The 16,748-nt window shown below is 41.4% G+C and overlaps 1 protein-coding gene across 1 annotated transcript; it reads left to right on the forward strand.

Moving 5' to 3' along the window:
• The first annotated feature begins 270 nt into the window (after positions 1 to 270).
• Positions 271 to 561, forward strand: LOC131899703 (cyclin-dependent kinase 2-associated protein 1-like). The gene has a single exon (XM_059251183.1). It carries the CDS (start codon positions 271 to 273, stop codon positions 559 to 561), a length of 291 nt encoding a protein of 96 aa, XP_059107166.1.
• The last annotated feature ends 16,187 nt before the right edge of the window (positions 562 to 16,748 follow it).

Genomic DNA, 16,748 nt, shown 5'->3' on the forward strand with positions numbered 1-16,748 from the left:
ACGAAGAAAGTCAAATTTAGAAAGTATCTATCCATAAATCCTGCCCTACAGAAGGTACTAGAAGGAAAACTCCAACTCAAGCAAGTTAACTACACCCATAAAAACATGGATAATCTCACACAACAAAATCCAAAGGGAAACACACACACACACACACACACACACACACACACACACACACACTCATCACCAACATAGTAACAGGAATTAACAATCAGTGGTCATTAATATCTCTTAATATCAATGGAATCAACTCAACAATAAAAAGACATGGGTGGCACAGGCATCCACTTGCCTTCTACTAGCATGGCGACATCCTCCCAATATCGCCAGCTGCTGAGTGACTATGGGCCACCATCACTAGGCTACACCCAGGGAACTGGAAATAGCCAGGTGCCTCAGAGTAAATATGCAGAGCTGCTGGCCATCATTGAGGAGCTGGGGAAAGAGATCAGACCCACGTATGCAGGGAACAAGAGCGCCATGGAGAGACTAAAACGAGGCATCATTCATGCCAGAAGCCTGGTTCGGGAGTGCTTGGCTAGCCCCTGGCCAATGTGAAGGCCCATCTCGCTACGCCATGGAGATGAGAGGCTTCGTTCAAGATGGCAGTAGCTTTCCTGCCTTGGTCATTAAGCTCTGAACCCACATTCAAAAGATTGGAAGACATTTTGCAGTTACTGATGATGTGCATTTTAAGCAGTTAGGAATGATCCAGCTCTTTTTTTTTTTTTTTCCAAGCATCGATTTGAAAGATGTTTGTGAAGCCACTTCACAGCAAGCTATTGTTGCCCCCAAATACCAGTGTCCCCTTTAATCTCCCTTTGGATACATTTGCCATGTGCATCACCCCAGTTGACTTCCTGTCCATGAGCTCACCTGCGTCTGTGGACTCGAGTGCAAGCCACAGCGTGTTTGCTTAGTAGCTGGCCGGCCTGTGTGCAGTGTAGACCCTGCTTCATCATGAGCTACTCTGCTTACGCATTTGCATGACTGAGTGCTTTGAAGTCAGTCTCAAAAATGCACAAGTTATAAATACAGAAGAAAGAGCAATCTACCCAGCCTACCAAGCACCCTGCAAATGTCCATCCTGAGACTGTAGATCTCAGTTCCGTGTTTACTGTGAGACAATCACAACATGTGGAAGAAAACAACTGAAACTTGCATCTTTGTATTTATTACTTGATGTAATAAAGCTTATTTTCATTAAAAAAAAGACACAGGCTAACAAAATGGATATGAAAACAGGATCTGTTCTTTTCCCACATACAAGAAACACACTTCAACATCAAAGATAGACATGACGTCAGAGTAAAGGGTTGCAAAAATATGGACCTAACAAGCAAGCTGGCGTAGCTATCCTAATATCTAAAAAAATAGACTTTAAACCAAAATCAATCAAAAAAGAGGGAGGACATTTCATACTCATTAAAGGAAAACAAATCCACCAGGATGACATCTCAGTTCTGAACATCTATGCCCCAAATGCAAGGGCACCCACATTTGTAAAAGAAACATTATTAAGCTTTTAAGCTTAAATCACACACCAAACCCCACACGTTAATAGGAGGAGACTTCAACACTCCATTCTCACCAATGGAAAAGTCATCCAGGCAGAAACTAAACAGAGAAATAATGGAACTAACAGATGTTATGACTCAAATGGGCCTAACAGATATCTACAGAACATTTCACCCAAACACAAAAGAATATACCTTCTTCTCATCACCTCATGGAACATTCTCCAAAATTGACCACATACTCAGTCACAAAGACAAGTCTCAACAGATACAAGAAAACTGAAATAGCCTCCTGCAGATTATCAGACCAATATGGATTAAAGTTGGATTTCAACAACAGAAACAACAGAAAGCCTGCAAACTCGTGGAAACTGAAGAACTCTCTAGCACTGGGCCAAGGAAGAAATAAGAAAGAAATTAAAGACTTCCTAAAATTCAATGAAAATCAAGCCTAACATATCCAAACTTATGGGACAAAATAAAAGTGGTGCTGAGGAAAATTGAAAGCACTAAGTGCCTACATAAATAAAATGAGAGAATTCTCATACCAGAGACTTAACAGCACAACTGAAAGCTCTAGAACAAAAGGAAGCAGACAATCTTAAGAAGAGTAGATGGCAGGAAATAATCAAATTGAGGGCTGAAATCAATAAAAAGGATCACAAAGAATCAAAGAAACAAATAGTTGGTTCTTTGAGGAAATCAACGAGATAGATAAACCCTTATCCAAACTAACTAAAATTCAGAGAGAGATAGAGCATCCAAATTAACAAAATCAGAAACAAAAAGGGGGACATAACAACAGACACTGAGGAAATCTAGAGAATCATTAGGTCCTACTTCAAAAAGCTGTACTCCAGAAAGTTGGAAAATCTAAAAGAAATGGAAAATTTTCTCAACAGACACCACTTACCAAAATTAAATCAAGATAAGATAAACAATTTAAATAGATCCATAACTCCCAAAGAAATAATAGAAGCAGTCATTGAAAGTCTCCCAACCAAAAAAAAAAAAAAAAAAAAAGCCCAGGGCCTTCAAATTATTCCACCAAATAGAAAGAGAAGGAACATTTCCAAATTCATTTTATGAGGCCACAATCACCCTGATACCCAAACCACACAGAGATAACATAGAAAGGTAATTGCAGACCAATTTCCCTCATGAACATAGATGCAAAAATACTCAATAAAATACTCACATACTGAATCCAAGAACACATCAAAAAGATCATCAACCATGATCAAGTAGGCTTCAGCCCAGAGGTAAGGGGATAGTTCAACATATGAAAACCTATCAATGTAATCCACCATATAAACAAACTGAAAGAAAAAATCCACATGATAATCTCATTAGATGCTGAAAAAGCCTTTGACAAAATCCAACACCCCTACCTGATAAAAGTCTTGGAGAGATCAGGAATACAAGGGACCTACCTAATCATAATAAAGGTAAATTCCATGACTCATTTCTTCTATCCTTAACTTTAAAGCCAGAACCACGTGGCCGAAACTGCCAAGTTCTGCTGCTTGCTGGGGCTGGAACATGGCCCTCTTGTTCAATTATATCTTCACCAGCTTTCAATCCTTCACTGCCTAAGCTTGGCTGTCCTGAAACTTGCTCTGTAGAGCAAGTTGGCCTCAAACTCAGAGATCTACCATCCTTTTCCTTCCAAGTGCTGGGATTAAGGTGTGTACCACCACACCTGGCTCTAAGCTTTTCTTTAGTTACTTTTCACAAATTGGAAATTTAGCTGGGTGGGATGTTGCCCTGAGGTCATCACTCCCTTTATTCCATTTCTTAATCTGTTTATCTCCTTGAACACAGGATTTAGCTACATTCCACTTCCTGGTGCCCCTTTTCTCAATCTGTACATTTTGTATTTTTATTTGCTCAGCTTGCTCCTTTTCATTATAAATCTTCATTAGAGTTACCACTAATAACTACAGGACAGAGTGATTAATTAATTCCTCTACCAAAAGAATTAATCCAAAACTCTTCACTTTAGCCTCAGACAGACTTTTCAGACAAGGGCGAAGAGCAGCCACATTCTTCACCAAAACATCATAAGAATGATCTCTAGGCCACATACTAAAATTCTTCTCCTCTGAAACCTCTTGAGCCAACCCCCAACTGTTCAAATAACTCAGCACCACTATCTTCCATGCTCCTATGAGTATGACCCATTAAGCAGTGCTTAAAGCATTCCACTGCTTTTCTAATCCACAGTCTCAATGTCCATATTCCCTTAAATAAAAACATGCTCAGGCCTATTACAGCAATGCCCCATCCCCTAGTACCAACTTCTATTTTAGTGAGGGTTTCTATTGCTGTGAAAAGACACTATGACCACAACAACTCTTATAAGGAAAACATTTAGTTGGGGTGGCTTACAGTTTCAGAGGTTTAGACCATTATCATCATGGCAGAGATCATGGCAGCATGCAAGCAGACATGGTGCTGGCTACATCTCTATCAGAAGGCAACAGGACATCAACTGCGACACTGAGCAAAGCTTAAGCAAGAGACCTCAAAGCCTGCTCCCACAGTGACACACTTCCTCCAACAAGGCCACAACTACTCTAAAAAAGGCCACACCTCCTAAAAGTGCCACTCCCTATGAGCTTATGGGGGCCAATTACATTCAAACTACCACACCTTTGGACATTTGATTTTTGACACCAAACCAAAATTATAGAATGGAAGAAAGTAAGCATCTTCAATAAATTGTGCTGGTCTATCTAGATGTTGACATGTAGAAGAATGTAAATAGACCCATATCTATCACACTGCACAAAACTCAAGTCCAAGTGGATCAAAGACCTCAACATAAATCCAGTTACACTGAATCTGATAGAAGAGAGAGGGGAATAGCCTTGAATGCATTGGCACAGAAGACCACTTCCTGAATAGAACACCAATCACACAGGCACTAAGATCACAATAAATGGGATCTCATGAAAATGAAAAGTTTCTATGAGGCAAAAGAAACCATTAATAGGACAAACTGGCAGCCCACAGAATGGGAAAAGATCTTCACCAAATGCATATATGAAAGAGGGCTAATATCCAAAATATATAATGAACTCAAGAAACTAGACATCAAAAAAATCAAACAGTTAAAAAATGGGTTACAGATCTAAATAGAATTCTCAATAGAAGAATCTCAAATGGCCAAGAAGCACTTAAATAAATGTTTAAAATGTTAAGCTGTTGTTTGAATCTAGATGGTCTGTAGTGGATAGCCATTCCAGCTTTGATCTGGAAGTTCCAACCCCCATTGAGACTTTAGCAACTGTCAGGCCTACAAGGCGGGGGTGACTGTCCAGGCTGCCAGCTGTCTCGGTCTACTCTTCCAAGATTCCCGAAAGTTGCTTGCATCCATCTACCATTTCTCAGGTACCATTATATTGCTTCTCAGGTCTTTGATGGGATTGAAGACTACCAGTTATAGTTACAACTTAGTAGATACAACATATTAAGTATTAGATTCAGGTTCTTTAGGATAGTACACCTTTTAGAATGATCTTTGTAACATGCCATTTACCTATGCTCTATACTTCTCTGGATTTTAGTATGTGTTTCTTGCTTGATATTGTTTGCATTGGTTGTAGTTCCATCTTATCTAGGTCATTATCCCTCATTATTCCTGGACAATATTTAATAACCATTCCTTTGTATATAGTCTTATATTAGGTTAGAACTTTCTTATTTAGACAAAAAGGGGGAGATGTAGTGGGTAGCCATTCCAGATTTGATCTGGAAGTTCCAACCCCCATTGAGACTTCAGCAACTGTCACACCTACAAGGCAGGGCCAAGGGAGGCGCCTGGAGACCCGAGATCTGGATGGGCCAGCGCTCTCTCTCTGTTCCGGGACCCTGGACGGTGGAGGTGGGCCAAGCAGAGCTCCAGAGAACACCGCTGGACTGCGATACACTTTCCCCAGACCCCGCGACCTACCTATCCCTTAATTTGTAAGTTACGCCACTAAATAAATCTCCTTTTAACTATGTGGAGTGGCCTTAATAATTTTACCAATAATGGTCTTTTAATTAAAAAAAAAAAACAGAGCCAGATATCAGGATGAAAGCTGAAAGATCAGAGAAGCAGAACAGCCAGCCACTAGCTCTTACTTCTACAAAATCCTCAGCCTCAAGACAGCAAGTTCCTGTTTCCTCACAACTTATATACCTTTCTCTGCCCTGTCATATTACTTCCTGGGATTAAAGGCATGTGTGCTTCTCAATCAAAGGCATGAGATCTCAAGTGCTGGAATTAAAGGTGTGTGCCACCACTGCCTGACCTCTATTTCTCATCTAGTGGCTGGCTCTGTCCTCTGATCCTCAGGCAAGTTTATTAGGGCACACAATATATCACCACACTTAGCCATGAGGGAAATGCAAATAAAATGACACTGAGATTTTATCTTACACTTGTCAGAATGGCTAGGATAAAAAACACAAGTGAAAGCTAACTTTCTGAGGACTTGACTTTATCTCAACAATTTCAGGGTCCCCTAATGATGGTGTCCCCAGACAGCAGGAAGTGATTTTAAGAGCACGATACCCACATTCCCAAGAGGTGAGGCGCATGGTTTTTTCGGTTGTTCAATGGATATTTGTCATTGTTTAGGGGCATTGGTTACAAGTTGTTATTGGTCATGGTCAGAGAGGAAACTAAACAAAGGAAATTAGATTCAGGGATCTCGTTCTTAAAAGAAAAAGGGGATATAGAAATGATAGGATAAAAGGGTAGATTGTTGAATCTACTTTCAAACTAAAAAAACAGCTACTAGTCTCAAATATTTTACATTGGTATGAATTATTGGATATTGTACAAATTTAAGGTTATATTTGTTAGACTGTATTATATATTTCTATTTCTTTTTTAAGGTATTGTACTTATGAAGCCCATTTAGAAATATAAAGTTCTATTCCTTGAAAGCTATTTAGGATTATTAAGAAATACAATTAGTCATCTGTAACAATCAAACTTACAGTCATGTTAGGTATGTTTTCAAGGTCAAACAGAGACCTATTTTAAATAGCTAGATGGCATTCAAATACTTCAGAAACCTACAGAATATAGCATTTAAAATGTTTAAATAACATAAGACTTTTCACGATAGTGAGACATGTCTGATACTGGCAGCACCGATTTACTTCAAAAGAGGATGATGGGCATCCAAGAACCTCCATATGCAGTTTGCTTTCATTTGTGGCAAAGTTAGCCACTGGGCACGGAAACTGCCCTTGACTTTGACTGCTGACAATGTGCTGTCCAAATTGGACAAGCAGGACATAAAAGAAGGCAACTACTGAACTTTGCCAAGACAAGGTAGAATAGTCTTTCAAAATTCTTGCTTCACAGAAAAGTCTGTCAAATATTCTAGGCCCATAGGCTGAAGATGAATGCCCAACGTTGCAGAGGAACCTGGGGTGACTATCCAAGCAGCCAGATGTGTCTGTCGTTTCATAGTTTTGGAAGTTGCTTGCTATGCACTTCCTGTTTACTCAGGTAATATCATATCCTTCTCAGGTCTCTGATGCGGTTGAAAATTAGACAGTTATAGTTATAGTTTTCCATAGTTATGATAGAAAGTAAATCAGGTACAAAACTTTGGACTCATCAAGATAGATAGTACAATATAGGATAGATAATAGAGTATTTTCTTTGAATTTGCCAAATACAAATAGACTAGACATTGTGAATATAATTCTTACGTGGTAATTGTTCTTATTGTATATAGTTTTACTATGTTAGAGTTAAAGCCTTGCCTTTTTATTTAGACAAAAAGAGGTAAATGTTGCAGGAGATTTGTTTGTGTTGCTGCTCTGAGACCACCAATGGAGTCAGACCTCAGTTCAAAGGGTGGAGTCCACACTAAGCTGGCTAGAATGGACCATAGATTTTTCTGGCTGAATGAAAGAAGCTAGAAGGACACAAAGAAGGAGGAACTAGTGGAGATGTGAGGGCCTTTTTGAGCATGGAGGGTGGAGAAGAGAGCAGGTGATCATTTCTCCATCATCCATGGATCTCTCAGGTTTATTTGCCTATTATAACATATATATATATGAAACATATATATATAAAAACTCTATATAAATAAAACAATAAAAGAAGTTACAATAACAGCTCATGATGGAGAAGATGTGGAGCAAGGTACACACTTCTCCACTGCTTGTGGGAGTGTAAACTTGAACAGCCAATTTGGAAATCAATATGGCAGTTTCTCAGAAAATTGGAAATAGATCTACCTCAAGACCCAGCTATACTACTCCTGGGCATATACCCAAAGGATGCTCAATCATACCACAAAGATACTTGCTCAACTATGTTCATAGCAGCATTATTTGTAATAGCCAGAATCTGGAAACAACCTAGATGTCCCTCAACTGAAGAATAGATAAATAACATGTTGTATGTTTACACAGTGGAGTATTACTCAGCTGTTAAAAACAATGATATCAGGGGCTAGAGAGATGGCTCTGAGGTTAAGAGCACTGGCAGCTCTTCCAGAGGTCCTCAGTTCAATTCCCAGCAACCACATGGTGGCTTCACCACTATCTCTAATGAAATCTGGTGCCCTCTTCTGGTGTGCAGACATAAAGGCAGGCAGAACACTATATACATAATAAATAAATTTTAAAAATGATTATCAGGAAATCTGCAGTCAAATGGGTGGAACTAGGAAAGATAATCCTGAGTGAGGTAACCCAGACCCAGAAAGACAAACATGGTATGTACTCACTCATAAGTGAATATGAGTAAAGTAAAGTAAAATAAAGGATAACCATGCTACAACCCACACACCTGGAGAAGCTAAGTAACAAAGAGGGCTCAAGGGGGCTTGCATAAAGCTCACTGTGAAGTGGAAATAGAATGAACACTGCCAGTGGAAGGGGTGAGGGGCCTGTGAGGTGGGATGGGGATGGGAACAGATGGGGGGAGAATGGAGGGAGAGAGTATTGAAAGAGACAACTGAAATCTGGGGGCATCTCTGGGATGAGCTAGAAACCTAGAGCAATGGAAACTCCCAGGAATCTATAAGGGTTACCCTAGATAAGACTCCTAGGCAAAGGGAATATGGAGCTTGAACGGACCATCTCCTGTAACCAGTCAAGACTTCCAGTGGAGGGATTGGGACACTAACCCAATCACAAAACCTTTTGACCTACAATTTGTCGTGTCTACAAGATATGCTGGACTAAAGATGGTGCAGAAATTATGGGAGTGACCAACTAATGACTGGCACAGCTTGAGACCCTGAGACGGATTCTACCCCTGATGACCAGGACCCAGAGGTGGGATGCCCGGAGACCTAGGATAGAATCAAACATGAATGCTAAAAAAAAAAAAAAAAAAAAAAAAAAAAAAAAAAAAAAAAAAAAAAAAAAAAAAAGAAATGATTTTTGTTATTCCGCTGTACTCATAGACTGATGCCTAACCCACTGTCATTAGAGAGCCTTCACCCACCAATTGATGGAAACAGAAGCAGAAACCAACAGCCAAACATTAGGCAGTGCTCAGCGAATCCTGTGGAAAAGGGGAAGGAAGGATTGTATGACCCAGTGATATCAAGGGCATCACAAGAAAATGTAGAGAATCAACTGACCTGGGTTCAAAGGGGCTCACAGAGCCTGAACTGACAACCAGGGAGCCTGCATAGGACTGACCTAGGCCCTTTGTACATATGTTACAGTTGTGTAACTTGTTCTTCATGTGACACTCCTAACAGTGAGAGCAGGGGGCTGTCTGACTGTGTTGCCTGCTTTGGGGACCCATTCCTCCTCCTGGATTGCCTCATCCAGCCTTAAGAGAAGAGGAGCTGCCTAGTCTCACTTCAACTTGATATACACTGGCTGACTGATATCCATGGGAGGCTAGCCTGCACTTGAAGAGAAATAGTGCAGGAGGAGTGGATGGGATGGGGGTGGGAGTGGGAGAGGGGAGGTGGTGGGAAATAACTGAGAAAAGGGGAGGGAAGGGAAACTTGGATTAGAATGTAAAAACAAAAAAAATGAACAAACAAAAAAGATTATATAAGAACTTGTCTCAAAAAACAAAAAGAAAAAAAGAAAAGAAAGAGAGGAGACAAGTTAAGCTTTCAGGGCTGGGGAGATGGTTCACTGGATAAAGTGCTTTGCCCATAAGCTTGAGATGGGAGTATGGATCCCAAGGTCTCAAGTAACAGCTGAGCAGTCCTATTGGCTGCCTGTATTATCAGCACTTGATAGGCAGAGACGGGATTCCCAGGGCAAGCCAGACTAGCTAACTTGGTGAACTGTAGTTTCAATCCTCAGGTTCTGCCTCAGTAAATAGAGAGTAAGAGCAGTGGAGGAAGACAGCTAATGTGAACTTCAGGCCTCCACATTTATTAGCAAACAGGGGTATGCACATGCATGTGCACCTGTACACGTGTATATATGTTGCATGATTCTTTGTGGAATAAGCACTCCAACACTAATGAGAGTGGAAGAGAGATGTCACCAGTGGATCAAAGCCAGGATACCTCCTGAAAGGCTTTGATAACTACATCATTTCTCTCTTCTCTTTCCTCCCTCCACCCCCTAATACCTCTCCTTTCTCTTTCAAATTTATGACTTCTTTTTCCATTAATTGTTATTGCATGTATATATGTAACATATCTGGAGATCATTACTGACAAGCACAACTGACAGAAATGCAGAAAACCAGCCAGTACACACATAAAAATAAATAAATGCTTTCTAATATTATCCTGGGATCCTGCTGCAGTGGTAGATAGTTTTACGCTATTATTCTTTATCATTGTGTCTTACAATATAGGACCACAAGTTGGTTATACAAACTGCAAATTCTTCTTTAGGAATGGTGTGCTGATTTGTGTACCTGTATGTGCACGAGGAAGACATTGGGTATCATTCTCTATTGCTGTCTGCCTTGTTGCTTTGAGACAGGATCTCTCACTGAATCTGTTCATCAATTTGGCAAGGCTAGCTAGCCGGCATGTTACCAGGTTCTAGCAGTATTTACCTACCCAATGCTGGGATTACAGACATGTGTGGCCGTGCCCAGATTTTATATAGGTGATAAGGCTTTGAACTCAGGTCCTCATACTTGCATAGTAAGCACTCCTACCAACTGAGCCATCTCTGCAGCCCCAATGTACCTTATTAGGTTGATTTTATTTAAGGTTAAATCCAATCATTTTAGGAAATGTCTAAAATGCACAGTGAACAATGGAGTCCCATTTTACACGGACAGAATTCTGATTCCAGCATCTCTGAAGTATGGACTACATGATTTTGCCTTTCATGCTCATCTCTGCTAAGTTATGGAGTCAGTTCTGACATAGGTTGGCAAGCAGGCAAGCAAGCAGGTGGACAGGCAGGTAGGCAGGCAGGCAAGCAGGCAAGCAAGCAGGTGGACAGGCAGGTAGGCAGGCAGGCAAGCAGGCAAGCAAGCAGGTGGACAGGCAGGTAGGCAGGCAGGCAAGCAGGCAAGCAAGCAGGTGGACAGGCAGGTAGGCAGGCAGGCAAGCAGGCAGAACGGTCCCTGGAAAACAGCTCTAAATCTCTTACCACTGTGTGCTTTGATCTCTGATGTGTCCACCACAATGGAGCTGTCTCTAAGTCTCACATCCCCACAGGGCTCTGACTTGGTACTTACATCTTCTGTTTCTCTATTGCATGCCTGGCCCTGACTGGAGGTTACCATGACTCTCTCCACTGTGTTCTTGCTTTCCAAAAGGGAGCATTATGATCAAATCTGTTAACAATGTATCTGAAGATTGGCAAAGAGACCACTTCTTTATAGACCATGAATTAGTCACATACATAAAACCAGTCATAAAAGACACCAATACAATAATGAAGGTGTTCACACCACAGTCAGCATACAACTAGGTTACCCCTTGGTGGGATTTTGGGTGCTATGATCCCATGATAAATACATGCTCTTTAAAAATTAGCCTCTAGGGCTGGAACTGGACCTCAGTTGGAAGAGTGCTTGCCTGTCATGTATGGGGCCCCGAGTTCCTTTACTGGCACAGCATACCAGGCATGGTAGCATACGCCTACAATCCCTGTACTGGAGAGGTGGAGGCAGAAGGACTTGGAATTTATGGATGGCTTTGAGAAAACTTGAATAAATGAATAACTAAAACGAGCCTTTAGAACTGCCTAATATTTTAGTGTTCGTTGGCAATTCCTGTGGCCTTCACATGCCTCTTGGCTTAGAGAATTCTTTGCAACATGCCTCTGCACTGGTTTTAAATAGCATCTTTATTCTTTCTCCTTTTCATCCTTGGCCTTTCACTAAATAAACTTGGAACATTTTCAGAGCATTAAGATTTTTTTTCCACCTTAAAGTTAGAATTGAGACAGAATTTCACAGAAAGCAGGAGGCTCGCTACTAACATATGCTGCAAGATCTCATCCACAGGTTTGTAGTGTGGATTCATTCCTCTCTCTCTCTCTCTCTCTCCTCTCTCTCCCTCTCTCTCCCCCCCTCCTCTCTCTCCCTCTCTCTCCCCTCTCTCTCCTCTCTCTCTCTCTCTCTCTCTCTCTCTCTCTCTCTCTCTCTCTCTCTCTCTCTCTCTCTCACTCTCTCTCTCTCTCTCTCTCTCTCTCTCTCTCTCTCTCTCTCTCTCTCTCAGACAGTCAGCCCACATGTGAAGCCTTATCCCACTCCCAAGAGACTGCTCTATGAACACAGCAGCAGTTTATTTGTCTACAGTGACATCTTCAAGAACATTTGAATACTTGCTTTAACTGCATAGCCCACTCTTCCTTTTTAGAAGGGCTGTGGGATTTGGTGATTTGGTGAGTCACCAGAAAGATCTAGGTGAATTCCACTTCTGGTATCATCAGTCTGTGGATCTCTTGAATATTCACAGCTTCCTGAGTAAAATTTAAAGTATCTTTTCTTCTCTTCCCTGTTTCCCTGCCCTAAGGCTGGTTCTGAACTCACTTTGGAGCTGAGGATGACCTTGAACCCCCAATCCTCCTGCCTCCACCTCTAACATGCTAGGATTACAAGGGTTCTACATCACATTCATTGCATGGTGTTTGGGATTGAACCTACAGCTTTCTGCATCCTGCAAGCACTCTACTGCCTGAACTGTATTCCCAGCCCCCAAAGATAGCTTTAAAACAAAGGGTAAATCCATGCATCTCATGCAAATCTAAAATGAGTTCATAAAATATTTGATAAAACTCACTAATCAAACCATAGTACAGCCAGTTCAAGTAGAGTTAATGAAGCATTGACTTCGGCAGAGTAAAGATTATTGAGGTGAATTGACAAGTGGTCATAAACTGTTGATGGCCCTGTTCCCCAGAGGTACGGTTGAAGGATCAATTGAAATGCTACCAGGCAGATTTCGTAACCAGTGTTTTAATGTAAAAGCCCCGGTTTCCTGCATTTCTGACAAGGGGGGCTCAGGCAATCATCTCAATATGCCAATTAAAGGGATGAGAAATGGTGAAAAGCAGAGTGGAGATTTATTCAATGTGGCTGCAGTGGGGACAAACAAATAAAGGGGTTCAATGACTCTCAAGTCTGCTTCAGGGTACTGACAAGAGCTTTAGGTTTAAATAGAGGAAGGTCTGAGGCAAGGAACAAGAGGTCTGTATAATTAAGCAGCCCTGGTCAAAGTGTGGCCTGGTTAATCATTATATTAGCTCTGGTTCAGCCGGATGATCTAAGACATTATTCTAGCCATAGCTGGAGGGGATGGATCCGATTCTTCTGAGATAATCAAGTCCTGCTCCAGGGTGCAGCCTCCTGTCATAGATAATTGCCCTCGTGTGGGAGTGTGGTCCTTCCTGCCAGGTCCTCCTTGTTCTTGGCATCTAAGGTGCTACAGGTTTATGACCAGGACTTATTTTTGATGAGATGGGTTAGACAGAAGACCATCTTTGAGTGCTTATCATGTCTGCAGCAAGCAGCAGGAATCTAATACAAAGTATAGGAGATGGACCCCAAATGAAAGCAGAGGGGCTGGCTTCCCATCTGGCTTTTATTACCTTGTGGGCACAAGTGAGGTGTGTCATTGCTTTTTTAGCAAAAGCAGTTTCTTCTAAGTGCCTGCTATAGTTGTAGTCATGTATCTATGAGCAAAACTTGTTTTGTACCACTCTCAGCTATCACAATTAACGCAGACAAAGTGAGGAGTGGCACCAGACAACCCAGAATGTCATATCCTACCCAGGGTACACTGTTCCCATGCTAGATGCTCAACAGTCATTCTGGTTCTTCCAGATTTTCATGCAAGCTTGTTATACCCCCTCTCATCCTTATGGATATGATTTAATCAGTACATATATCATACTAGGTGTGGGACTGCACAGGTCTATTCCCATACAGATTTTATGATTGATATAAATCATGTCTTATGTTCACTAAATATACTGATAATATTTATTCAAACATTTTTACATTATTAAATGAAAGAGGCTTTTGTAGTTAACAAGAAATGGTGACAATGTTAAGAACGCCTTTATGTTTTATGGAATAATTTATATAAAAAACAAAGGTAATTTTTATTAGAACAAGAAAGGCCACGTTTTAATAGAACATCCCCAGCCAGACTAATTAGAAATAAACACATATTGCCTCACTATCCCTGCCCCGTCGGTATAGGTACAGGTCATATAGCACATCTCTCTTTCTCAGTCTTTGTTTTTAGACAGGGTCTCACTATGTCACCCTGGCTGGCCTGGGACTTGCTAGGTTAGACCAGGCTGGCCTCCTACTCATAGAGATCCGCCTGCCTCTGTCTCCTGAGTGCTGAGATTAAAAGGTGAGCCACCATGGCTGGCAAGATATCTTTTCTTCACTAACAATCATTCTCCTGAAAGGCATTTGTAAAATTGATTTCTCTTATCTTTGGAATACTGTTAAAAAACACACACACACACACACACACACACACACACACACACACACACACACACCCCTGTCATCTTCAGGTCCCACATCAGGAGAAAGCAGGCTTACCTAATATGTGACTTGCTCTGTATTACCAAAATCAGGCTGCTTCTCATTCTGGCAGTAGGTGGGGTTGGGGACTTGGGTCTTTGTGACAGCTATGAAGGGGGAAAGGCTTCAGGAACTAGATGTGGAAGGTCAGCTTTTCAAAGCAGCTGGGAAGGGAGAGAGACTACAGGGGTTGGGTGGAGTCAGGTCTGAGTTCTAACGAAACGCACTCCCAAGTTTGGACTGAGGATATATAGCTCAGTCAATAGAGTGTTTTCCTAGCATACATGAAGCCCTAGGTTTAATTCCCAGCATCATCTGAAATCGGACATGTTGGGCAAGCCTGTGATCTCAGCACCTAGGAAGTGGAAGCAGGAGGCTCAGGTCATTCTCCACCAAGAAACACTTCAGGTCAAAGACAAAGGAGCCCTGAGGGAGGATATAGCAGATTTGATGGAGGGGAAGGTTGGGCTACAGGAGACATGACTTGGTGACAAACTGAATATTATTATGGATGGTGGAGGCAAATGAATTTTCACATGTTGAAGATGACTTCCAGACATGAGAATGTCAAAAGGCAGTTTTAGAAAAACAGAAGATTAATTTGGATTTTACTTGTGATTTTTCAAATGTGGTCATCCAGCTTCCTGCTGGAATGCCTCGTGACATGCCACGTTTTCCCCATCATCAAGAAAGAGCTCTAGCCCTTTGGAACTGTAAGGCCAAATAAACTATTTGTCCCCTGAATTGCTTTTGGTCACAGTATTTTATCATAGCCGCAAAAAAGTAACTAGTACATGGAGGATCACATTTTGCTCTGCAGTAAAATCCAACCTGTCAGTGTAGGATTATGTGAGATAGTTATGTTTGGACTCCACTAAGTTAACGGAAATTTGAAAAAATGCACTGCAAGGTGTGGTGGTGCACACCTGTAATCCCAGCAGAAGCAGAGACAGGAGGATCACGAGTTCAAGACTATCCTTGACTACATAGTGAGTTGGTCATAGTGACATAGGTCAGCTTGGGCCTCAGGAGACTCTGTCTCAGAACAACAGCAACCAAAATCCATCAAGAAAATTAAATAAACAAAAAATCAAACAACAATAATAAAATCCTGTAAAACTCCTAAATCACAATCCAGTTTGTGTCCTAACCAGAAATACTAAAAGAAAATCACAAGCTGCATATTATTGTAGTTTATATTTCTTAAAACTATTTTATAAATCAAGCTGATATGTCTTGTTCCCAACCCCACTGCTTTCTACAAAGGATATAAAAGCCCTTAATTGACCTGAGCTTTCTTGGAGGAGAAAAAAAAATACAGCGGCAGCAAACAGTAATCAATGATGCCAGAGTCAGCCCTACTGGGGGCTCCAGTGTCTTGGATGATAGGGCACGGGCGGATGAATTCAAGAACTCCTCATCCATAAAGATCGAAAAGGAACAGCATGCCCAGTGAGTAGCAGGTATGTTAGCCTTTCCAGCAGCTGGGGTGTGTATCCCAGAATAGGCCTAGCATATTACGGTGCTGATGATTACAGTTAGGGACTCATATGTCAATACAGAGCTAGCTCAAACAGGGTATGCAGGGTTCCCTGGGTTTCCCTCCCCTGCTCCCCCGACCCCACAGCTTTCCTTACCAGTGTGTGTGTGTGTGTGTGTGTGTGTGTGTGTGTGTGTGTTGTCTGGGACTGTTTGACTTCTAAAAGCTAAAAAAATAAGTCTCTCTCACCTGCTGTTGATCAATTGCCAGCTGCTTCCTTCTTCTGGGTGTCCTTGCCGTCTGTCCGTCCTTGGGAAGGGCAGGTATTGCTGCCAAAGAGGGTCCGAGAGGCAGCCTGGAGCCCAGAGGCACTGGATTCATATCAGAGTCTGATATATTAAGATGATTGTCAGTTGCATCCTTTCCTGGTACAACTTTCTAGAGATACTCGGCTCAAAATAAAATTAAGAAGTTCAATATCCACACATATAGCTGAAGATCTAAATTATAATATAATTATAAAGTAAGGATGGATGTGGTGTCTCTTCTGAATTTGTATGCCTTTATTCTCTATTATAATCCTGCAGTTTGTTCTAATATATTTTATGATCATTTGAGACAGAATCTCCCGTAGTCCAGGCTGGACTTGGTATATAACTGAGAATGACCTTGAACTTCTGATCTTTCGGCCTCTGCCTCCCAAGTGCTGGGATCACAGACATGTACCACCCTATCTCATTTACTCAATACCGAGGACTTAGCCCAGGGCTTTCTATGCTAGGTG

Source organism: Peromyscus eremicus, chromosome X (genome assembly GCF_949786415.1).
Source record: "Peromyscus eremicus chromosome X, PerEre_H2_v1, whole genome shotgun sequence".
Classification (NCBI taxonomy): Eukaryota; Metazoa; Chordata; class Mammalia; order Rodentia; family Cricetidae; genus Peromyscus; species Peromyscus eremicus.